A 24,832-nucleotide genomic window follows, 5' to 3' on the forward strand; every position below is an offset into this window, starting at 1 on the left:
TGGTCGGCTAGAGTGAACCAAACACATTTGAGAGCAGGTATTACCCACAAATGACGTGTTCGTAGAGTATCATTTTTCATTGGCAATGCGAATCTCATGGAAAGTCCAAAAGGTTCTGAATTCAATTCTTCATGTTTGCTTTTCGCTAACCTTAACACACCAGTAGCTCCTTCCATAAAAAATATATCAATTTCTAACTGTGTCAACAACCCCAGTGATATCATTTTTTAATTCAACAGTGCGCTCATATATGTATCATATTTGTAAAAACATGCACGGGCGTCATGCAGTTTAATAACTGACGCTTATTAAATGCTACTCGCTGAAATGTTTATCGCCTCATGCAACAAACTTACTTCTTATATAAAGCTGTTCATATATGTACATATGTATGTGTTGTATAACTGCGGCTAAGGGTTGAAAAGTTTAACTTTTATGTTTTACCCTGGCTTGCCTGCAAAACGTTTTAGTGAGGATAATTGCCCTCAACTTGCTATTACATTTGTATATTTAACTTTGTTCAAATGTACTCCATACACACTCCAGGCTATGCTTTTTTATCACTTAAAGCTTAAAGGACTCCACTTCTGGACATTGTTTTGTATGAACTTTTACCAAAGCATATTCCGTACTAAATGAAAACTAAATCATGTATTTGTGTTCATTTTCAGTGAGGGAAGGTACGTAGTGCAATCGTTTCAAATGCATCAGCTTCGGACTAAGCCAGCAGACATGAAGCCAGCCAAAGTAACATTGTATTCTAATATATGTATCTGTTTGTGGACGCTGCTGGGATACTGTTGTCCTGGGTTTGCTCGCATGCATCTAATTGTAATTATGGAAAATAAGGGAGTAGACGATGAGTTCCCGGGAGAATTGTAACATTCTGACATCGGCAAAGGGAAGTGAATACTGTTGTAAACGGGACTACTTAGAATCAGAGAACACATTCATTAAATTTAACAATATTACCTGATTGAGTTGCTGCGCTACCAGGATCAAGGGCGAAACGTGGAGTGGGATATTAAATGATAGCGCCTCCTGGAAAGATTGGACAGATCTCTAGGAATGACTTACAGCGAATTAAGACTCGCATATACTATGCACAAATGTATTGAGCTGTACCATGCTATGTGACCCGAAGCTGTTGTGAAATCACAGAAGACCAACTTTTTGAGTCCCAGAAAGTACTCATGTGGCGCAAGCAGGTTGAGGAAACATGAACGTTAATATTTGCATGTTTGTAGTCAAAGACTGCCATTCGCCCTTGGTCCATTTTTGACAGGATTTACCACAACAGCTTGATAATTAACGAGTTGCTTTACCCAATTTAATTGGAAGCTTAAACCTTGATCTATTGGTCATATAAATTCCTTTTTGAATATGCCAGAAATTGACGTTATGGTATCTTTGAGCGCACTGTGTTTGTTGATAGATTAATGTGAGTTTATTAGATCTACTCATTTCTATCAAAATTTCATTTAACTGTCCCAAGGTTCAAAGTTTGGTACGGATATTTTCCTTGAAATTGTAAACATGTACCTCTTCACAATTCACTACTTCCCTTCTATTTGAAATTGGTGAAACATTTTTGTAAATCTTATCAGATTCGATATTTCGTCATTTCTCTAAAGTACTAACAATCCTACATGTATGATCGCATGTGGTCCCCCATCCAAGTACTAACCACTCTGATTACGGTTAACTTCTGTAATCGGACGAGTATCCAATTGCTTTTTTGAAAGTAAATTTTCTTGATTGTGTTGAGCGATATCGAATTGGTGGACCTCGGCGCAAAACCGGGATGTCTGGAGTTCCTTATTAAGGCAAGCCTAGACCGGAGATCAGTTGTTGCTCTGTTGATGATGATGATGATTGTATTGAAACCAGGATGATTGCCAGTAGCTTAAAGCTAGTAACAACGCTCTCACATTATGTACGGACCTTACGAATACCAGACTATTCAATTTAACATGATACTGTCAATCTATGATTTTTTACGAACAAGAAACATGTGGCTTTGAAATATTATAACTTTGTTCACTTAGACTGCAGTGACCCGTTGTAATCGACGCGGCCATCTTACAGAATATCCCACGATGTGATTGTAGTTTTTTATAGCAGTATAGGTATTTCGGGACCTGCTTACCCTATTTGTCATTAGCCAAAATAGTTTTCGTGGTAGCAAGGTGTACATGTGAAATTAAAACGTGGATGGAAGTCCCGCTGCAACTGGAGTACACCAGCAATTTTGAATTAAATATGTACGATAGACACATACAATAGGACAGCAAGGTTGATAGTCCTCACTCTTTAACGTGGGTGTTATTGAGATATACTTGATAGAAAGGATAACAAAAATAAGTTCTCCAAATATCAACGAAATTCAAGCAATAAAAATTGGCAAACGTTCATAGTTTGTTATCAGCAATGAATGTTGATACGCTGTTTGGTTTTCGCGAGACCAGCTTAATATCAGAGGTTTTCCTTGTCTTCTCTATCACTTTAAATTAAAAATCTTTTTTTTCTTCAGCCTTTGTCCCGAACACAAGCGGGGTCGGCTCGTCGTGATCGGCTTCGCTATTTGGCTCTATCGAATGCCTGATCTGGGTGCAATCTCGTGGCTTTCAAATCCCCATCTAGCGTATCAAGCCACCGTTGTTTAGGTCTGTCTTTTGGTCGTTTACCATCGACTTCGATGTTCAGACCAATCTTGGCAAGTGAATTCTCGTTAGCACGAATTGCGTGACCATACTATCGAAAACGCCTCTCTCGCAAATTTTCCACGATCGGTGCAACCCCATAACGATCGCGGATATCCTCATTTGGGATGTGATCTAAACGTGCGACGCCACTAGTCCAACGTAGCATCTTCGTCTCCATTACCGCAAGACGCCGTTCATTGTCTTTTAAAATCGGCCAACACTCAGAACCATAGGACGGACGACATTGCGGTGAATTTTAGATTTGAGACGTTCGTTGATACGTCGATCACAAAGAACACCAGTTGTGGAACGCCACTTGATCCAGGTTGCATTAATGCGTGAAGCAATTTCATAACGCAGTTCTCCATTGGCTGATAGCGTTGACCCCGAGGTATTTAAATCGCTCAGTTCTGGGCAGATCACTGCCGCTGACAGTGACTGTGCCTGTTTCATGGGGATCGGTCGTCAAAAATTCAGTTTTGTTTAGATTCAATCTGAGACCGTGTTGCATGAAGCGATCATTCCATTTTTGTACAAGTTGCTCGAAGTCATTTTTGCTATCAGATGCTAGGAAAACATTATTTGCATAAAGCAGTAGGGCGCTGGACGTTGGATATCCCGTGTGACGGTGTCCATAACAAGAACAAAGAGGAGTGGTGAGAGAGCGCTTCCTTGATGAACACCAACAGAGACGCGAAGCGGTTTTGATACACCCGCCATACTTCGAACTTTGCTTTTCGGATCGTGGTAGAGCAATTGAACCCAGCGCACGAGTTCTTCTGGCACGAAGTGTTGTCGTAAAGCATACCAGATGAGTTCGTGTGGTACACGGTCAAACGCTTTCTCTAGATCCAGAAAAACAATGTAAAGAAGGCGATGCTTCTCACGGTGTTTCTCCATGAGTAACCGCGCAGAGTGTATTGCATCAGTAGTTCCGCAGTTCTTGACAAATGCGGCTTAATTCACGGTTATTTCCACGATTTCGCGAATATGGTTGTCAAGAATGCGTTAAAAAATCTTCATGGAATGGGAAAGCAACCGGATCAGACGGTAATTTGAACATTCTGCTGGACCACCTCTCTTTTTCCATATTGGAATAGTGGTACTTTCTCGCCAGTCAGATGGTGTTCTTCCTTCCTGAATAACCCGGTTAAAGAATTCACTGAGCCACAGTGTTGGGTCCCAGCTCTTCGTTTTCCAGAGCTCAGATGCGATGCCGTCAGGTCTTGTTGCTTTCCCCGATTTCATTTGCTTGATTGCCTCTCGACTTCAGTTGCGCTGACTGGTGGAACTGCTCCAAATGTCGGCAATGTTTGTGGAAGTGGAGGATGAACAAATTCTTCAGTTGAAATCTGCTCGAAGTATTCTCGCCATCTATCCGTTGCGGCTCGACGGTTGGTAAGTAAAGTACCGTTCTTGTCATTAACGCAACAGAAGTGTTCGATATCCTGTGTGCGTTCATTACGGAGCAAGTCGATACAGATCTCTCTCGCCATCCCGAGTGTCCAGTTTATCGTAAAGATTTTTAAAATGGTTCGCTCGGGTGACAGCGACCGCTTTCTTTGCTTCCCGGTTGGCATTCTTATAAATTTGCCAATTAGCAAGCGTTTTATCGTCGGCAAATTTGTGGTAGAGGCGTTTCTTTTCACGGACCTTCATTTCAACATCATCATTCCAAAGCCAAGTATCTCGGTTGATGTACCGCTTACCCGGCTTGGTGACCCCGAAGGTTGCAGAGGCCGCTTGGCTCTTTTACTGAGGATAGTACAGAGTACGTTGCCTCAAACCCTCCTCCTTTAGCTGGGCTTGGGACCAGCATACTATGTTAATAGCATGGCGGAGTTTATCAGTCTAAATTAAAAATATTGTTTGATATCCAGTATTACCACATAGCAACGCTTGCTGGAGGCTATTATTGTCTGAATCACCTACCTCCGCGAATCCCCAATAGTTCCTCTTCGGTAATTGCAAGTATAGTGAAAACGTGACGATAGCTGAACTTTATCGTGTTTAGGTGGTTGAAGTGATTATGGCCCTGTTGTCGTGTTCATACTAACTTTCTAGGCAATGCTCTGAGAGTTTATATTTGCGCTAAGATACCAATTTCTGTAGCACTCCTCCTTGCTTTTCCCTATAGTGCGCTTAAGTATAGAGATCCCCGTATATTTGCTCAAGGTCATGTTTGTACAATCTCTTTCTCGTCCCGTTTAACATTTGAAGACAGCACTTCTTACTGTGTGTCCAGATGGCTCAAGTGATTAGAACGCTGGGTTGTCGCAGCGGAAGGTCGCGGTTCAAATCTCACTGCTGGCAGAGGGATGCCACTATATGGTGCCTAGACTCCGAAATACCCTCCATACCGATATCTGTCCAAATAAAGTTAATAATAGCATTACTATAATTTTTAGTAATTGGCTGCAAAACCCCCTTAGGTTCACTCTAGCATTAGGATAGAATATATAGAGTATAACATAGAGCATGATCCTACCAAGTTCGGTGGAGATCGCACTATTACTAATAAAGTTATATTAGGTCAAAATTGTCGCTTCTTTGCAAATTCAAGACTGAATGTGGATACTCTCGCATAATATAATATATGCATATATTACGTGCTACGTACTAATGGGACAATTGCACACTCAAAAGTCTTTATAAAAGAAATACACAAAACCTTTCATACCTGAAGCATCCAGCTTCTGGTTTCCCGACTTGTTTAATCGCTCGAAAGATGTATAATAATAATCGTTGGCGGGACAATCTATATTGGATCAGGGCCTTGAAGTGTGTTAGAGCACTTCATTCAAGACCGTAACGGTACACTACAGTAGCATTGTAGGAGGCAATGTGGTCAGCATTGCGCTCGCCCGAGATGATTACCCTGATTTGACTCAGGTACTCATCCACGGCTGACTCGACTGGTATCCGACGTCAAATCACGATACAAATTTCACTGCCACCAGTGAGATTTGAACCGCGACCTTCCGTACGACAGCCTCTAACCACTCAGCTATCCGAAAGATGTATGGTTCACCAAATAGTCCCCATGAATCTCATCCATGGCAATAAATCAGTGTTCAAAATATGCAATAACTTTAGGGCAGAATTTCTGGACCACTGCCATCGTATCCAAAAAACTTACGGTTCTACAAAACTTTTTCGCTCTCCTTCTCGTTAAGCAACACCCGTATTCCAACATGTTTACAGTATAGGGATATACCCCAAAGCGATCACCTTGTGGGTCACCAATTGAGCTACTTTCTTTGGTAAAACCTCCTTAAAGCACTTTCCTATCGACCCACCCATCACTTTGGTAGATTTGGTATTGCTGAAGAGAACTTAGCCACAAGGATAACCTATCTTCGGCTGGCCGTCACGCAACAGTTAAATCCTATTGGGATTCATCATGGTGAATGCTAATTACATATCCTTTAATCAAGGCAACATTTTCCGTTATCTTTGGTAGTCGGAGTTCTATTCCAGGATAGTCGCATTAGTTACCTCACTAATAATATCCGGCGAAGCTCTGGTTTTGAGTAGAATCCTGATAAGTTTTCTTTTGTTTCCTTAACTCCTTTTTTAATTTACCAATTTTGACCAGTTATTTTTCTTGCAGCATTATTTTTCTTCTTTACCTATTTTTCCACTTTCTCCATATTCTTTTAGTTATCCCCATCAAAACAATGCCCAATACAATGGTTACTAATCCATCTAATGTGAAACAATCAAAAACCTTTTACCGGAGCTGTGATCCTCTTGCCTGAATCTGATGTGGACTTGAGCCGTGGACTTCCATGATTTCGTATGGCATTAGATGCCGCAGTAACCGGGTTTCGCATTACTGATGCACTACGGTCGTTGCATCTTCAGAACACTTCAAGGATAGTGGAAAGCCAACGGAAAAAGTAGTTTCGAAGGTGCGTTTTATCGTAAACAGTGATGAGAAAACCAGATCCCTTTCCTAGCCCTCGCTAAAATGCACCAGAATAACTCTATCTTCGTGTCCAATGGTTTCTAAAACTCTTCTTTACTCGAAACAACTAACAAAAATATAGGCCGCGATTTCCACGTGGGAGGTGTAGATTCACTTGATTAAATTCTTTTTATATCATGTTGATGGACTCTGTCGGAATGCTACTTCTCTTTATGACTATATATTATAAAAATAGGTAAAATCTTATAATTGAATCTATCTTCCCCAACCTGAAAAACTTGGTACTTCGATTAGCTATTAAGTACAACGTTTCAATTTATTTTATTTTAACTTTCAATGGGTCAGAAATAGTCTTCGTCATTTCCATCGCCACTTTCAACATGATCATCATTGGCCTAGGTTTTAAGTTCGTTTGGAACTCAGTCCCTTGCCTTTTACTTTACAAATTTACACTTATCCCTTGTTTTGTTGCTGTCATTTTTCTGTAAGAACTAGAAATTTTCCGGCCGCTAACGCAATTGTCAACCATAGTTACCCACGATCCATCTAATTGTAAAGACGACAATACATAGCATAATAATAATAAAAAATACACAAATAAGTTTATTAATAACACCTGAAGGATTAATGGCAACTGAAAGAAAGATAAAAAAACTTCCAATGGTTATAATATATTGGGTTGGGGAAAAAATGTATTTGTGATCGAAATTTGACGCTTTATTTAACATACTTAGAATTATCCGATTTAAGTCAAATATGCGCCGTTTTGTTCGCAAACTTGTTGCCACTTAAAAGGCAACTTCATTATACCCCCTGATAAACCTGCCCCCCCCCCCCTCCCCCCTCATCTGCAAAAACCTCAGACAGCCACTTTTTGCAATCCTCTTTTGAGGCCAACTTAGTAGTACCAACAGCGTTCCGCATGGACCGGAAGAGATGGTAATCACTTGGTGCCAGGTCCGGACTATACGGTGGGTGCGATAGGACATCCCATCCGAGCTCCCGTAGCTTCTAGCGGATCATCAAAGATGTGTGAGGCCGAGCGTTGTCCTGGTGGAACACAACACCATTCCTATTGATCAATTCTGGTCGCCTCTAGTCAATCGCCTGCTTTAAACGGTCGAGTTTCTCACAATAGAGGACCGAATTGAGGGTCTGGCCATAGTTGAGCAGCTCATAGTGGATCATTCCTTCCAATCCCACCAAACACAAAACAAAACTTTCCTGGCCGTCAATCCGGGCTTGGCGATGGTTTGGGCCGGCTCGCCGCGCTTCTACCACGATCTTTTTCGTTTGAGGTTGTAGTACGTGATTCACTTTTCATCACCAGTCACCATCCGCTTCAAAAATGGGTTGAATTGGTTCCGTTTTAGCTGTGCATCGCAGGCGTTGATTCGATTCAAAAGATTTTTTTGTGTCAACTTGTGTGGCACCCAAACATTTTTTTTGGAATCTAATCTTCTGCAAATGATTCCAAACGGTTTTATGGTGTATACCCAGTACCTGGTCAATAGAGCGAATGCTCACATGCCGGTCTACTTGGATGGTTTTGACGATTTTATCGGTTCCTACGACAATTGGCCTACCAGTACAAGGTGTATCTTCGACATACAATACAATGCGAATCGATACAGTATCGAGCCCAGAAATTTCACAAATTTTTCCGGCCGCCTTCGTTGGATTTTTACCTTTCAGGTAGTAAAAACGTAAAATATGTCGAATTTCTTGCTTGGTGCACTACATCTTTGACGCGCTATAACTTGAGACTGAAACGTACGATCACAATACTGTCAAAGAGGTACTTGTAGCACAGAGTGCCGTCACAAAATATGTTTAAGTGTCGACATCTATTGAGAAAATACCACATTTCTTTTTCCCCAACCCAATATTTCAGTGAAAAGGCGCAGCTTCGGGGGACGAACCTTGGAGAAATTTAATTTTGGATAGGGGAGGAGTGGCATGTGATGCTTGGGTGGAGGGACGTATTGGACATTGCAAGGAGGACGGCCGATTGAAGTTTTAAGGCGGATCGAAAGATCCTAGCAGCAACCAGTGGTACAGTGGCCCAGGGTCAGTCTATCTTTGAGGCGTAGCCTCTTCATATGCCGCGGGAAAACATCAGACCAGAAAATAAATCCTAACGAGATCTAATTATGTACTTATAGCTGTAGGAATTGATGCTAAGGAGCTTGTTCTTCGTGCTGGAAGTCATTTCCGAAGTCATACTCATTCGATTCCCGCGAAAGTTGATCAGCTAATACCTTTGGCGATCGAGGGCAAGCTTCCATTTGGCGAAGTACCAGTTAAGTTCGTTGAAATATGAATTCAGACAAGCCTCACCACATTGAATATCATTCATGTAGGTATAGATAATAAGGTCATCGTCATATGGAAGGGTCTTGATTAGGTTGTAGTTAGGATTAGTGATGTCTGCTGTAAATAGCGGGAAGGGGTTTCCAACAGGACTAACATATGGTGAATGCAATTGTTGCTGGAAATTAACTTGGGATTGCCGCCATCTAGGAAGCTAAAGACTAGCATACAGAAATGCGTGTAAAAGGCATGGATGTTCTTGAGTCCGTATTGTCATACGAAATCGAAAGTTTTCTTTATATCCAGGAGGCAGGCCATTACTGCAATTAATTCTAACGATGATATCAGTTTTAAGGATTATAATTGCGTGTCCAGCCGAGTGACCTGTTCGGTTGGCGAACTGGAAGTCTCATTGGGAGACGCGGGTGCTGGAATAGTCCATTTTGGCTTATAGTTTCAGAGTATGATGTTACGAATTTAAGGAGGCAAATGATGGATTGGCTTTGGGTTCAAAGCTTTTGTTATTCATGTGCAGCGTGGAATAGTTGGCTTTAAGAAAATGGTTCGCATGGAAATTTAGTTTTTTAGGAGGGGAGATGATTTTCCGGATTTCCTTATATGTTTTTGAACTTGTTTCTATATTGGGTAGGTGACTGTGGATGTGGATTCAATATAGGATCATGATTCTTTCGCGAATTTGAATTTGTCTTGATATCGCTGCAGTTGCTTACATTGCAGGTAACGAATGCTTGGCTGAAATGAGACATGTTTTGCGCAGAACGACTTCTGGGAATCTGAGTGAGCTTAGTTCGCGCAGAAGGTTTTTATGGTGAAAACATGTATCTGGTCAAAGAATTGTTTAGGCCATTGACGAAGAGGACGTGTACGAAGCTAGATGTGGTTTTGGTAGAGGTTATGGATAGATTAAGGGATTTGAAGGCATTACTGGGTATCAGAGTGGTGCAGTGAGAAACTTGTCGGTGATTAGTATTGCATCCGGTAAGGGATTATGACATTTGTTTTGGATGGTGTCTGACAGTTCGTGCGAGATTGATGTTGGGAATGAGGACTTATGACGGTTATTTATGGTTGGTATTCACTGGGGAACAACTCGAGCCCAACCGGCTAAGGAGTTAATGTTTAATTCAATGATTGCAATATCTATTTTTGAATACTAGAAGATTCATCATCGTATTCAACATTTCTTATTTTTTTTAATAAATATTTATTATTTTCCAACCTGGAAACTTCAAATACATTTCAATTCTTAAAACTAGTAAATTATTTGCATCCATGCCAATGCTGGAAATTTTATGTTTTAGCATTAACCAGTAATTTTTTTTTTAATTTAAATTAAGTTAAAAGGCACATTCTTGGAGTGGTGATCAATATCAATTTAAAAAAAAGTGAAAAATTCTCAAACTGATGCTGAAGCTGTTTTCAGCCGCTTGGATTTCCTATGTGACAAAATTCTCTTAGCCATTGTATTGGGGTGACTCATCGGTCTGGCTAAGTGTTTAGTAGCGGAACACTCAGTTTCTTCCACTATTGTCCTGGTCTCTAAGTCTTTATAAAAATCGACGTTGCGGAAATACCAAGGATATATATTTCAGAATTTTAGACAGAATCCCATAAGCGCATACAAGCTTAAGCATCGATTTGTAGATCAACAACTGACAATTCATCACAAAAAGTCGGGAAACCGGACGCTTCAGGTATGAAAGGTTTTATATGTTTCTTTTATAAAGAGATTTGAGTGTACATTTGTCCCATTAGTAAGTAGCACGTAATATACGCATATATTATGTGAAAATATTCACTTTCAAGTGATATTGACATTCAAAGTCTTGAATTTGCACAGAAGTCACAGCTTTGACCTAGTATAACCTTATTAGTAATAGTGCGATTTTCACCAAATTTGGCAGGATGCTGTAGCTTATATTGCTGAACTTAAGGGGGATTTTCCTGTTAATTACAAAATATTATAGTAACGTACTATTATTAACTTTATTTGAACGGGTATCGGTATGGAGAATATAGTTCGAAGCCTAGGCACCATATAGTGGCAATCTATTGATTTTTTTTCAGATTTTTCGGTTGGGTAGTTTCTGAGAATGGGTTCGTCAAAGAAATGATCACTTTCAACCCCCGCACTCCCCACCTTTCGAACAAATGTCAAAACTAAGACCGGCTTCGAAAAGTACTAACCGAGTTTTGTGTTTATACAAAACCTTAAAAAGTGGTGATTTTTTGTGAAGTATACACAAAAAAATATTTGAACTTAACTTTCAGTTTTGGATTTTTCACCTCTATGTGTCGTTTCCAGGTTAGTCTTCTGTCATGATGTATCCCCAAGTATTTAACGTCAGCCAATTGCGGTATAGCGATATTGTTGATCTCCACTTGAGGACAATTTCCTTTTCGCAAAGTGAAACTTATAATACTTGCACTCACTTCGACTCGTTAACTGTCATCCTGCACATGTGAAACCAGCTTTCTACTTCCCGCAGATTCCATTCCAATTGCAGAGGAGCTAGTTTTAGGTCTGCATGTGAACTTAAGATTGCGGTGTTGTCAGCAAAGGTAGTTATAGTGGTTAACCCGCTAACAGGGAAATGTGCCGTGTAGATAAGGTACAGTATAGGACCAAGCACACTTCCCTGGAAAACTCTTGTTCTGATCTGTATTGTATATACTTCTATCTTTGTATTGTACCTGGAATCGGCTTTTCGTTAAATATAATATGAATAGATTATGGAAACAACCAGGGAGTAGTCGTTTGATTTTGGTTATAAGCCCTGCGTGCCAAACCTTGTCGAATGCTTACGCTACATCTAGAACTACTGTTGTGCCATATATTCTGCCTCCGAGCATTGTTTATTTCTATTGTATTGTGCTGCTTTCTAAATCCGAATTGGTGATCAGGTATAACGTTGCTGATAGCTAGAATTGGCAATAGCTTCTGGGGTAGCAATTTTCGAATACGTTGGATATTGTGTGAAGAAGCCTTACCGGTCTGTACGATTTGACTTGAGTGTTATCTTTTCCAGGTTTTGGAATCATTGTTACAACCACATCTTTCCAACAATTCTGGAAATATCCGATTCTCAAGATTGCATTGAATATATAACACAATAAGTTTAGGCCTTTCCTGGCAGTTGCTTCAACATAAAAGGAGTAACTAAATACTCTAGGGCTTTTCTATGGTTGACTTTTTCTTTAATAATGCTTTCAACATTTTTCAGGGAAGTTTGCAGGTGGCTTAGCGTGGTGTTAAGTGGACAACTGGGAAGCTGAAATGGCATTTGTAGATGAATCGGTTGAAATACCTCTCCTAAGTAGGCTGCGAATGCTTTGGCTTTGTCCTCATCACTTTTAGCCCAATTTTCTGCAGTAGTTCGGGAACTCTCTGATCGTTGGTCTACTAATCTTTTTAGCTGCTTTCGACAATGAATAGCCCCTGCATTCAGAAGCAGCCCGCCCATAAGTCGATGAATATCAGACTGCTGATCCTCCGATTTAAGCTGATTTGTGGTTTAACTGAGTCTGCTTTTTGCTCGGGGAGACCTATGCGATTGCCATTTCCTTCGTGCTGTTCGACGAATAGACTTCTTTGAATCCAGCTCTCTTCGAAGTATGTGGTGTATCTATAGAGGCCGCTTCCAGTAAAATTTTGTTGAAACGCTCAAACACTTCATCCATTTCAGATCTACTCTTTAATCGAACGTCCAGCGGAATACTATTGTTGATTTCCTTTTTGAATGTTCGCCAATTTGTGAATTTTTTCGTCAGTCGACAGACCACATCTGCAGGCATTGCGAGGTTGCTTGAATGAAATCCCTATTGGTTACTTCCAGTGAATAGTGTTTGAGCTGGCGTTTGATCAAAATTGCTAACCCGTTTCTGGCTTTCATTCCAGGGTGTTTAGCATCATAAAAAATATAGCCGCGAACATTGAGCTTGTATATTTTTTCTCCGAAGCGAGTTTCCGATATTAGAAACAGTGAGTCATTGAGGATTTAACGTGAGAACCTGTCTGGACGACTTAATCCCAAGGTATTCTTAAGACACGGATTGATTTTGTGACCACAATCAGAGCCTCGCTGAGACAAGCAACAACGGTACCAGTCTATACCAAGTGCATGGCTTAGAATTCGTACTGGTGGATGCAAGACCTACCTAAATCTCTACCGAACTAAGGAGTACAGCACCCGTGTTGGAACGCAACACCACGCCGAGGCCTGAAAGTCTCTTCTCGCTTGAGCGTAACCAACAACCCCCCATGAAGCTCCCACTAGGACTAGGAATCTCAAAGTACTCACATACAACGGGAGTTCACCCGAAGTATGACAGTCCAGGGGCTATCTCTGTTCCCATGGTACCAGTATACCCCTGGTAAGGTTTCGTGACCAATTTGCTACTTCAGATGAGTGCCCGTGCAGACTCGGGTCTGATCGCCCTGATTAGGCCTATGGACCATTCGCCTACTGCATCACGGCCGGCAAACCAAAGTGAACAGCGTCTCCCGGTGCCACTACTATGGAGACTCTCCTCGGTCACTTGGTTTCGGTTTGCCCGACAGGGTTGCCGCCCGCCTTCCTCACCGCCACCTCTAAGCACCCGATATTAGAAGCAGATCAATGTGATGAGTTTTCAAGAAGAAGATAACTTCAGCTCTCTGCTGGCTAAGCCCGTTTGCATTCCAATTAGCAGTTGGGTGGCCAAGATAATTACGGCGTTGAAATTCTGTGTGGTTTTTTGATTTGGAGTGGGTTGTTGCGTTTTGCGCGTTTCTCCTCACCATCACTTTGACAAAGTTGGATACTTGCGGCAATTTGAAGACTGATCGCTGCTCCCGTAGTTTAGGCATTTTGAGCACTCACCAGCAATTCAATTAAAGATGGCAATTCAATGTTGCATTTCTGACCTATTAGGAACTACCTTGCGTTTATTGATATTATAATTCACGTGAACCAGACGAAAATACGGTGTATTGCTCTGATCTGTGTGAGATAATCGATCTCAAAAGAGGCATCAAATGTGATAAGCCACAGGCTCATACTAGAGCTCTCTTGCCTTGTCTTCATTGTGACGAAGGTTTTAACAGGAAAAGCACGCTAGAGATTCTCAGTAAACTCCTGTGTGGAGAGTCCAGACTACAAATTAATAGCGACGAGGTTTTCTTCTCGAGAAGAGTAATGATGAAGAATTTCGCCTGTTTTTCACGAAAAGATTCTTGGCCGCGGAGTAATCCTCCTTTTTTAGAAGGATCTGGTGATTGGAGTTTCCTGTTTTTTAATCAAAAAATCCTTAGTAACAGAGTCCGAGATAATTATCTGAATGGCCCTGAAACTCTCCGCAGGCTCTAGGACAACGATTGGAGGATATTTTGCACTTAATTGTTGGAAAAATACTTTTTTGTAATGAATCGCGCTGGATTATAATTCATTGTAATACAAAACCTACCAATGGTAAACCCTTCCTTGTATTAGATTTAGTAAGTCAGATGAATGTGAAAGTCACTCAAGAATACTAGGCAACCTAGCTTAGCTCTATGAAGCTGAAGAGAAATCATTTCTCTGTTTTGAAGGTCACTTCAATAAATGAATGAAAACCTGATACTAAAATATCAGATTGATAAAAACTGATAAACATTGTAATTGTGCTCAATAAAATTCCTTTTTACAAAGTACTTCTCACAATTGAATATGACACCGCATTGACCTTTAACATATCTGGCTCAAGGCCATGGGTCAAGGCAGTCTAGAAAACCCTACAGGTTGTCTCGTCTTTGTATCTAACTGAAATCCCCGAATGAATTTTTTATGTGATTCTGGTAGCTGCTCCCTGTGCGTGAAACTATCGAATAACATATATTTACAATTCATGCTCTGAAAATCGATCAGATATTTCAGGCTTTCGGCTGCCATAGCTCACTTTCAATATTATACACTCGGCTCGAGCTTAAATTGATTTAATTCAGTATGCATACATCATTAATGAAGCCGATATCAACCTGTAGCAAAAGGATTCAACCATAGGACACCCACTAGCACATGCATACATAAATGTTTCAATGTATTATATTATATATCCAACTAGGAGTATCCATGTAAATTATCCTGCACCGCTATTTCTGCACGCACGGTTGAGGAGACACATATGTACGTTCACCGGTTATACCTTGGTCCCAAGGGTATTCAATAAAGTGTGATGTGTTTTTTGTTGCAGTCGTACTGGAGCCTGCCGGCTTCGATGTGTCAGGGCAGACAACATTTGCAGCTCAATAATATTCCAGTAAGGAATTGCAGATATGCTCAATCGATCGAGTTAATTTGATTTGTAATTGCGACCTTATTTGAACGAATACTATTAGATCTGCTCTCCAGAATGCTTGGCCTATATTTACCTGTTCCAGCTCTTGCGGAGACAATGTTTATTTTAATAGGAAACTTGTTGCCTCAGGGAAATACATATATGCATTTGAGGATAAACGCTTGCAGCATGCAAATGTGTGGTTGATGCATTTGCAGTTCTGAGGATGTTGATCTTTTGTTAGTTCTTGTTTCTCTTTCATTATTGATCAGATGCTAAGTGCACACATATTGAGGTTCTTACTAGGCCCCACAAACATATCCCTATTAATGAAAGCTTCGATATCTAGTTTCGGCACATTTTATGTCTGACTATTCCGACTAAATCATTATGCGAGCCTAATTGAAAGCGCTGACACGTGTATTTATTACGGGCATCCATTCGTGTGAATTTCTGCTAGCTTTTATTGATAGCGTGATAAAAAGTTGGTTATCTAAGGAAGGGAGTCAACTCTAACCAGACCTAGACATAAAAATTAATCCTTAAGACCGTTCATTAGCTCAAGCAGACAAGTTCTTATAGAAAAATTCTCACAATAGCTCTAATGTTCCGTAAATTACCCAAGCAAACATGCTTTTGATAAATTAATTCAACAAAGGCGCAGAGAATGGAGACCTGACAAGGAGAGCTCAAATTTGCTCCCCCAATGAATAGCTGGCTAACTAATGGCCAAGTAACGAGCCATACAAACATGCTGGCATCGAACAAAATAGACGAATTGGAGATGGTGAGTTGATGACCGGTGTGTGTAGTGCCGAGGATACTCTGTAAGACCATATCATATTGTAAGTGTTAAGGAAAGCATTCACACGGTTCAAGGAAACTGTGCGCGTCATAAAGCCAAAACGTCAAGTATGAAAGCAAACGTTAATTATTCATTCTGATCGGTACGGAGTGTCGGTGAAAGAAATTCTGGTTGTTCATCATTAAATAAATGAATATTGAATTTCAGTAATGGAAGTGATATATTAAAATTAATTTCAAAGTTGGAAGCAATTTCTTAATGAGGAAATGTAATATTGTAGGAAACAGAACGGTACATGCTTGTGGGATCAACACCTGTTATTAGGGATGTTTTAATGGTCCTGAAACTCTTTCGCAGCCTTTACATTTAAGTTCTGAACTGAACAGAAATTCGGAAACCGGAATCTCGGTGCTTCAACTGTGAAAGGTTTCCTGTTTTCCTTATGTAGCATCGCAGCACGTAGTACATATAAATAAAGGACATCGCCCGTTCACACTACGATGCTGACATTCTATATACATATGATACTGTGAATTTACGTGAAAAAAAACATTTCGTCCTACTATAACTTTGTTAGTAATAGTGAGATTTCTATCAAACTTTCCAGTAACATGACCGTCTATATTTCTGAAAAATTTTACTGTTTTCGAATGATTTCAAGTGAGGTTTAGAATAAATTTACAAAACATAGCAACTACTTTTATTAACTTTTTTTGAACAATTGTCAAGATGGAGAGTATTTTGAATCCTAGGCGTCATGCAGCAATCTTGCTATGATTTTTCTTATTTTTCTGTTGGGTTGTTTTCGAACAATTGATCTTTAATTTAATTGTAGACACTGGAGTATTACAGCCCCCTCCTTTTATAACGAACACCAAAAGTAAAACTGAATTCAAAAAATACTAGTAAATAATGTGATATCATATCACTTTTTGAAAAAGGTAATACTATATTACAAAACAATATCACAAACATTACCATTCATTACCCTAACCGTACATATGATGTGATTCATTACCCTAACCGTACATATCATATCACCCACATTAAATATTAACTTTTGGCAGCCCATAGTATCAATTATTACTTATTACCAGAATAATTTGCCCTGGATTTATTATTTTACTACGTAAAGTGTACGACAGCGCCAAATAGGTTCACTGAATAATGGAAAATCCCCTAAGGATATAAGAGATAGTAAAATATTTTAACATGCAAAGAACAGGGAATCATGTCTTTTACGAACGAGCGTTATTTCACTTTGATGTTATATTTGCTTGGCACAATTCAAGTTTGCTAAGCACACACAAAACCGAAATCACCGTTTCACATTTGTTTTTTGGGCAGTAGGGTAGCTAAATGCATTTACACCCAGAGTGTTGGACTCCCGCAACAGTACGCCGTCGGACTACCAACGAACCACCTCCCTGTTATCAGAGAACTGAAACCTTTCGACACACTATTTCGGGCTCGTCCACCTGCTCTTCCGGCTTTTGGGAGCCTTCATGTCAGGGAATTCCTTTCACCAACGGAACTCAAGTTGAGCAAGGGAGTTGTTAGATCAAGGAACCCCTTGCCATTGGGTCCCTCCGCCGGTCGAGTCCAATTTTCTTCGCAATAAGAGGAGCCCAAACATAATGCGCAACACGACTTAAGCTACCAGCGACAATATTGTCTGGAGAGAGCTCCCTTGTGTCTGTATAAAGCTACTGACGAAAGCTGTCCCACCTTTCACAAGAGATAAAGGTGTGTTTAGCGTTGTCCGCCACTCCATTGCAGAACACACAATCAGGAGATCGCGCCTTCCCAAACCTCTGTGGGTAAGACTGAAAACCTCCATGCCTGATTAGAAGTTGGGTAAGGAAGTAATCAATCTCCTCGTGCATTCGGTTCAGTCACGGATCTAAATTGTCGATGAGCCGCGTCGGCCTCCGGGTTGGTTCGCGCCGGCAGGTAGCGTCAAACGCTTCGAACCCAATGTACCGGTAATCACTTGGACTTCCAGGACTCGCCACTCGTTCACCGATGGTGGCAAAGGTTCCGACACAAAAGTCATGTTAGGGATGCTTCGTTCGCAGCCTGGGCGCCGAAACGTTGGCATGGATCTGGTGTTTAAAACTACGAGCCAGGTTTTCGCCGCCATTTCATTAAAGCCATTGAAGAAAACAGATTCGCAAGTGATAATCGATATCCGCGCTAAATGGATGCTTATGTTCTTTTTTAAAAAGTTCAAATGACTAACCTCAGAGTTCACGATCCTGAGAGTGTGGGGTTTTTACTCACTAGCACCACCCCTCGCCAAGCTACAACTAAGATTTCCCCATCTAGCAGCCTTCTTTGCATATTCAGGTTTCATTTTTATCGGGAGAAGAGCCTGCGACCCACCCCACCACACAGTTAGTTTCACTGAGGAACTAACTAACGAATAAACTAGGAAGCGTCTATTATGCTTCTAAGCACTTTATTTTGGAACGTTTGTATGACCTTTAGGATTGATTGTTCGGCACAGCCGCTGGATGCTGTACGTCCACATGGGCTTTAGAATCTGGTTATAAATTAGCATGTTAACATGTCAGCTGGGAATCCCTCACCAATAGCCAGTACATCTGTCTGTATCTGGCATTTAGCTTGTACTTCTCTCTAAGGATATGTCTTTTCCAGTTGAGCGTAGCATCAAGTGTCACATCTAAATATTTGACCTCACCCGCCTATCGCACATCTTGTCCGTTTATGATGACTTTAGCTGGATTCTCTTTTTTTGTGAAGTTAATGTACGTTGATTTTATTTTATTTATTTAGTTTTATTTTCCAATTCTTGGTCCATTCTACAATGTTTTCACTAGCCATTTTTCCTTCTTCGGTAGTTTTTCCCGTGGTAAAGGTGGCAGTGTCGTCCGCAAATGTCATTATTTTGGCTTCTTCATAGCAAGGTATATCATTGGTATACAGGGGAAATAGTGTGCACACTGCCCTGCAATTTTTCTCAGTTCAAAGTAGGTTCCTTCACTTTGAATAGGCGCTCTGATGCATATGTATGATTTTATATCAAAAAGTTCTTCTGGGAGATCCCTATGCAATTGATCCAACACACCTTCTTGTCACATCTTATCAAACGTTTGGGTCACATCGAGAAAAATGGTTGAGCACACTTGCTTTATGATCCTGTGCACCTACTGGATTGTGGAATGTTTTTCGAGGAAACCGAATTGGTGGAGTCATATTAGATTTCAATCCACAATGATTTGCTTTAGTGCCTTAAGGAGAAGTCTTTCAAATTGCTTGGCAGTAGGGAGTAGCGACATTGGTCGATACGATTCTACTCTACTTGGCTTCTTCCCTGGTTTGGAGACCATTATAACTTCGGCCACTTTCCACTCTCGAGAGACGTATTTTAATCTAAAAGCTTGATGAATTATTTGTAATAATTTGACAGGACTCTTTTCTGCTAGTTCTTTTAGTATTCTCCCTATAGTAAGTTCATAGCCAGGAGCTTTGTTAGGGGGCATATTTGAATTTCTGTCCTCAGCTCATTTAGTTTCACACGACGTATTGAGTAATGTTCCACTTTTCTGACTGGGGTTAGGCATGTAGACACTTGTCTATCTAGAGGCTGGAAGGTATTTTCTAGATATTAGCCTGTGTTTTTTTGTGCTGTAGGATTTGAAACATATCTGCTGTTAGATTCGTTTTTATATTTGTTAGTTAAGGCCTTTTTGACCGGGGGGAGGGGGGACACCTCCTCCAGGGATGAGGTTGAAAATTCAATCATTAAGAATATTACATTTCAGCCGTCTGCTGGCAAATATTACATCTTGTGCAAAAGTCTCCGTCGCGCAAAAGATTTCAAACATGTTTGAAATTTGTCAAACATGCGCAACAGAAGGCGAGCACACTACAAACTGTGGGAACAATACTATCGAGCTACTCCTAAAAGTGGCGAATTTTTGCTATTTAGGTCCGTCGGGAAGTCTGCTCCAACGAACTACTTAGCTTTGTTAGCCAGTTCGTGAAAGCAGGTGGAATCAGTGGATTTAGGCGTGTCTTACTACATGGTTCTATTAAAGTATCTCTTTGGTTGCAATAAGCACCTCATTTGTAAGTGGTAGAGTGTCGATAAAAGAAACAATTGATTCACTGTTTGCTTTGACTTGGCGCGATTTAGACAAATTGCTAAGGAATAGTGTTGAAAAGTAACTCTTGTATTATCTTTGATATTTTTAATTGTTCTTCTGCAATTCGAATTTATTGGTCAACTTTCGATGTTTTGTAAGTGGTTCACTGTTTGAGTTTCATTCAAATTGTTTGCTTATTTTGATCTACTCATGATCGATGCAGGTTTTTTAACACAAGTATCTCCTTTTTAAAGTAATTCCCTTGTTTGGAGTTATATCTACTAGTAATTTTCAGCTGTAATTAAATATGAGTGTTTGAAATAGACATTTGTACAAACCGCTTTTACCTGGAGAATACTTTGAGAAATAGATATATAGAAAGGTGAATCCCCCTTGGATAAAAAAGCTAATTAAAAAATAATCTTATTGCAGAAAAGATAACTATTGTCATATTTCTACTAGAGATATTTACCATCCATTTTTGATTATTAATTTCTTCATTGAGAATATTAAATAGTAATCACAACACACGTGACAAACGAACAAGCAAAAAAAGCAAATTTGTATTTATAAATTGGCAATTTATAAATAGGAGTATCATCTGCTTTCTGTTTGTACTTGACCGGAATAAATGCTCTTTGAAATGACGTCTTTACACTCCAAACTGTTCCATATTTATCAATGATACCCATTGAAATTGGGCTACTTGGAAGTTTTATTATGCGCTCACCAGTGAACGATTATAATAATTAGCTGCCAAGTTGAGCATGGAAAAAAAGATTAAAAAACGATGGTCCTAAAAAAGTTCCATACTTTCTATCCATTTAATTAGCATCAGCAAATAGATTGTTAGATATAAGAAGAAATTGGATTGATGTGTATGATGTGCATATGTTAGTCATCGTAATCTCTGAAGGTCATCTTCGTATGCTTATATCGTCAATCAGAACTTCTATATTGTTTTTTCTAATTTCTAATTAGAAGCAGTATCATTAGAGGCTCTATCTGAGAATTGTGGGTGACGTTCTTAATTTTTCAATGTAGGATGGGTTGCATGAAGCGCAATTTTGAGGAACCTACCCTGCCAGGCCCCTTTTCAAATGAAACTAGGTACTTTTTGAGGAACGCAATCAATTTCCGCTAATCATTACGAGGGGAGGTTTTGCTCTGCCCTCAGGAAGGTTGCAAATAGTTAGCTTGAAGTTATTCCAGTCAAAATACGAGGAGTCTCAACAAAAAACAACAAGTCGGGAAACTAAAGCTGAACGCTTGAGGTATGAAAGGTTTTGCGTATTAATTAGATAAACATATTTTAACGGGCATTTGTCCCATTTATACCAAGGTCGTAATGTTTAGGCATTTAGTTTGTCAGACTATTCACCTTAATATGATACTGACATGCAAACTCCAACCAATGTCAATGTTCGGAAAGTATAAATCTAGACCTTTAATTTGATACCTCACTTGACTATACTCAGTGGAAAAAAATTTTACACCCCTTTTCGCATGTAGGGGGACTCCTCTTAAGCTCAACGTGGAACTATGTTACTCACTGCTTGTGGGGGAGTGCGCAGGTCTCACCTTTCTATCAAATTTCGTATCAATAGGGGTAACCGTTTTTGAGGCAATGGGTGTGATAAACAGGCAGACGGGCGGACAGACAGACAGTAAGGTTTTGTTTTTCATAAAATAGATACTTTGGGTCATGAGTGCTAAATGTAAACCTTCGACGTCATAATATCTGGCTGACTGCGGAATTGTGGAAACGGATTTATGAACGGAAAGGGTCGAAGGCTCAATTGACCGCTGCGAGTGATGGTGGGCGTACCTCGTTCGAATTCTGATATCGAGCGAAATTCGAGGAAGTTCAGCGTAGTGTGCGCCGTGACAAGAGAGAATTTGCAATGTTCAGAGAAGTGGACGATGCCACAGAACCCAATGATTTCAGAAATACACATTACATCACAAATCATCAACGATGGCGACTAAATGAAAAGATGGAAAGCACATTTAACCACGGCTTGTAATCGTATAAAATCCGGTAACGTTCTGCACCTTTTGGATGAAAAAGTCAGTCATCGTAACATGCGAATACGGACTGCAGCAGCTCCAAGCTGAAGAGAAATCATTTCGGCCACCAATGCACTCAAACGGAGTTGAGCCGCGCCCCGGCAAAGTTATTTATCACTGCACCTGCAGTTACAGTAATTCAGCTGGTTCCACTCGTACGGAAATCTTAAGAATCTGAAACCTTTCCCAGGCAATGGAAGAAGGAGATGATCGTTAAAATTCCAAAAAAGGGTACCACGTCTCGTTGACACAATTAGAGTATGTATCTGCATGCACCTTGCCGTCGCAAAAATAAAAGCTAGAATAATCCTGGAACGTATCAAAGATCATCTCGAAAGTTTGATCGACAGAGAGCAGGCTGGTTTTGACTTCGAATCCTTCTGCATTGACCATATCAATACCCTGCGGATCTTTTTGGAACAGTCCGCGGAGCCTAAATCTTCGCTTCACTTGCTCATCGATTTCGGGAAGGCTTTCGACAGCGTAAACGGGGAGTATATCTGGCGTCCTCTATACAGGAGACGCGTTTCGGAGGAACTAACAGCTATTATCAGATTGACATACGATGGCGCAAAATGTCACGTACTGCACCATTGAGGTTCAAAGTGGAGTCCGTCAGGATTGCATCTTGTCACTTGTACTATTTTTTCTTGCTATGGGGAACGTTGGAGGAGCTCAAAGGACGATGATATCTTTCCTTAAACACCCCGACTACGCCGATGAGATCTGTTTGCTCTCTCGCTGGGCCATGGATTTGGAAAGAGAGGCAGGTAGAATTGGACTGAAGGTAAACACCAATAAAACCAAGGTTTTCAGTCTGACGTGTCATCGTTCTCCCTATTTCCACTAATTGGTGGAACATCGAAGGAATTGATCAATCTGTATATCTAGGAAGCATCGTTTCTACTGACGGGGCAACGAACTGGATATTGTCCAACGCATTAATAGCGTTAGATCCGCCTTCGCTGCTTTGTCTAGAATCTGGAAATGCAGTTATCTTAGTTAGAATCTATTAAATTAGAAAATTCCTCATCAGGAACCATAGAAGGTTCCCAATCCGCAACAATTGTTTGTGGTATCGTGCAATGATTTTTCCATACTATTTAGTCGATTGAAAATCATCATCTCATCTATGGGTTTATTGACTACAAGTGGAAATCGAAAGCCTTCAGCCAATCTAAGCAGCTTTATAGCTGAGCGGTTCACACGCCATCACAGGTCTAAAAGTTTGCCATGCCTCCGATACCATCCCCATAAAGGATTTTTCTGGATCAATGATTAGTAACGAAAAATTTCTTGCAGATATACCATATGCAATAATGAGATAATATAGAACTATTAATGAATTCTATGTTTCTTTTCATAGAACACTAATTGTTTATTTTAAGAAACTATCTAACCATACGCAGTGAAAAAGTAGCTTGAATCAGATTTTGTGGCCCCATACTGAAACTTGTTGGTTTATTGTTTGTCCTGCCGAAGTTCGCTCAAATGAATCACCTTGCCCCATTCGCTAGACTCGAAAATCGACTAGGTCGCTTTTCCGGGTTTATTATTCCCGAGGTTGAATACCTCCTCTGCGCAAGTGTAGAGCAGTGTAATATGATATGATAGGTAATATCGTTCTCCCCATTGCAAAATCTCTAGTATAGACATCCGTCGATGGATGGATGGATGGATGGATGGACATCCATCGATGGATGTCTATCCATCGTATGTGGAGCCGCCGCGGAAGGCAACCAGTTATTAGGCCTGCCAGTGCCTTTATTTTAATTTTATTCGTTTCCCAGCTTTCAATTTTAGGACGCCTGTACACTGTAGATTCTCTCTCTCTCTCTCTCTGAGTGGCCTAGGGTCATTCACACGTCTCATTTTCTACTTTTGATCCACCTGTGTATCATAAAATCTGATTTTTCTTCTGGCTCTCTAAAAACTCCCATTTTCCTACTTATTGAGCTCCTGACTTTGGAGTGCTGGAAAAATTTTGGTAACACGAAATCGCATCCATTTCCAGAGTTTAGTTTAACTTCGTAGATGGCATTTCTATGTTCGTTTCATGTTGATGCCCATATGCCACTTAATTGAAGTATGCTGCAACCCTCGTCTCTCCCTTATGAAGTCCAAAAGAGTTATAGCAAACGGGAAAGACTGAGTGTACTCTTCTTCATGCAAAGATAAAAGAGTGTTGTTATACTATAAGTTCTCGAAAAGTTTCCTTTATTTTATTCGAGGTCATCACACTAAAAGCTTTATAAATGGGCGCGAATTCTCTAATGACTTCTTATATCCGTTATGCTAGGTGTCTTATTAATCCCTCCAGTTCTCCTTGTGGCAAACAGCGCCTGCTTGCCTTTCTTTAATATGTGTTCAAACTATTTATTTCAACTGACCTTTATATCCTAATTACTCTCAAATAGTTAATGTTATTTGATAGCTCCCATTCTTCTGAAAGAAGTGGGGACTCGATTTTTTTCCGGTTTTTCTTTCTGGTGCAGGCTAGGGGCTGGTTTCAGTCTGCCAAATGGATCCTATTCCTATAATAAGAATGATAATATCATTACCGCATCCCAAGGCGGAGACA

At 40.3% G+C, this 24,832-nt stretch overlaps 1 protein-coding gene across 4 annotated transcripts in view; it reads left to right on the plus strand.

Moving 5' to 3' along the window:
• The window catches only part of LOC119651862 (receptor-type tyrosine-protein phosphatase U), a 214,432-nt gene that overhangs the window by 67,816 nt on the left and 121,784 nt on the right, over positions 1-24,832 (plus strand). For 2 of the 4 annotated variants that reach the window (XR_005249501.1, XM_038055672.1), the window contains exon 3: positions 672-680. The exons of the other annotated variants lie outside the window; for them this stretch is intronic. Coding sequence is in view for 1 of the 2 variants with exons in the window: in XM_038055672.1 (XP_037911600.1) it covers positions 672-680 (9 nt within the window). In the remaining variant the exon portion in view is untranslated. The remainder of the gene's footprint in view (positions 1-671; positions 681-24,832) is intronic. 4 annotated transcript variants of the gene reach the window in all.

This window comes from Hermetia illucens, chromosome 1 (genome assembly GCF_905115235.1).
Source record: "Hermetia illucens chromosome 1, iHerIll2.2.curated.20191125, whole genome shotgun sequence".
NCBI lineage: Eukaryota > Metazoa > Arthropoda > Insecta > Diptera > Stratiomyidae > Hermetia > Hermetia illucens.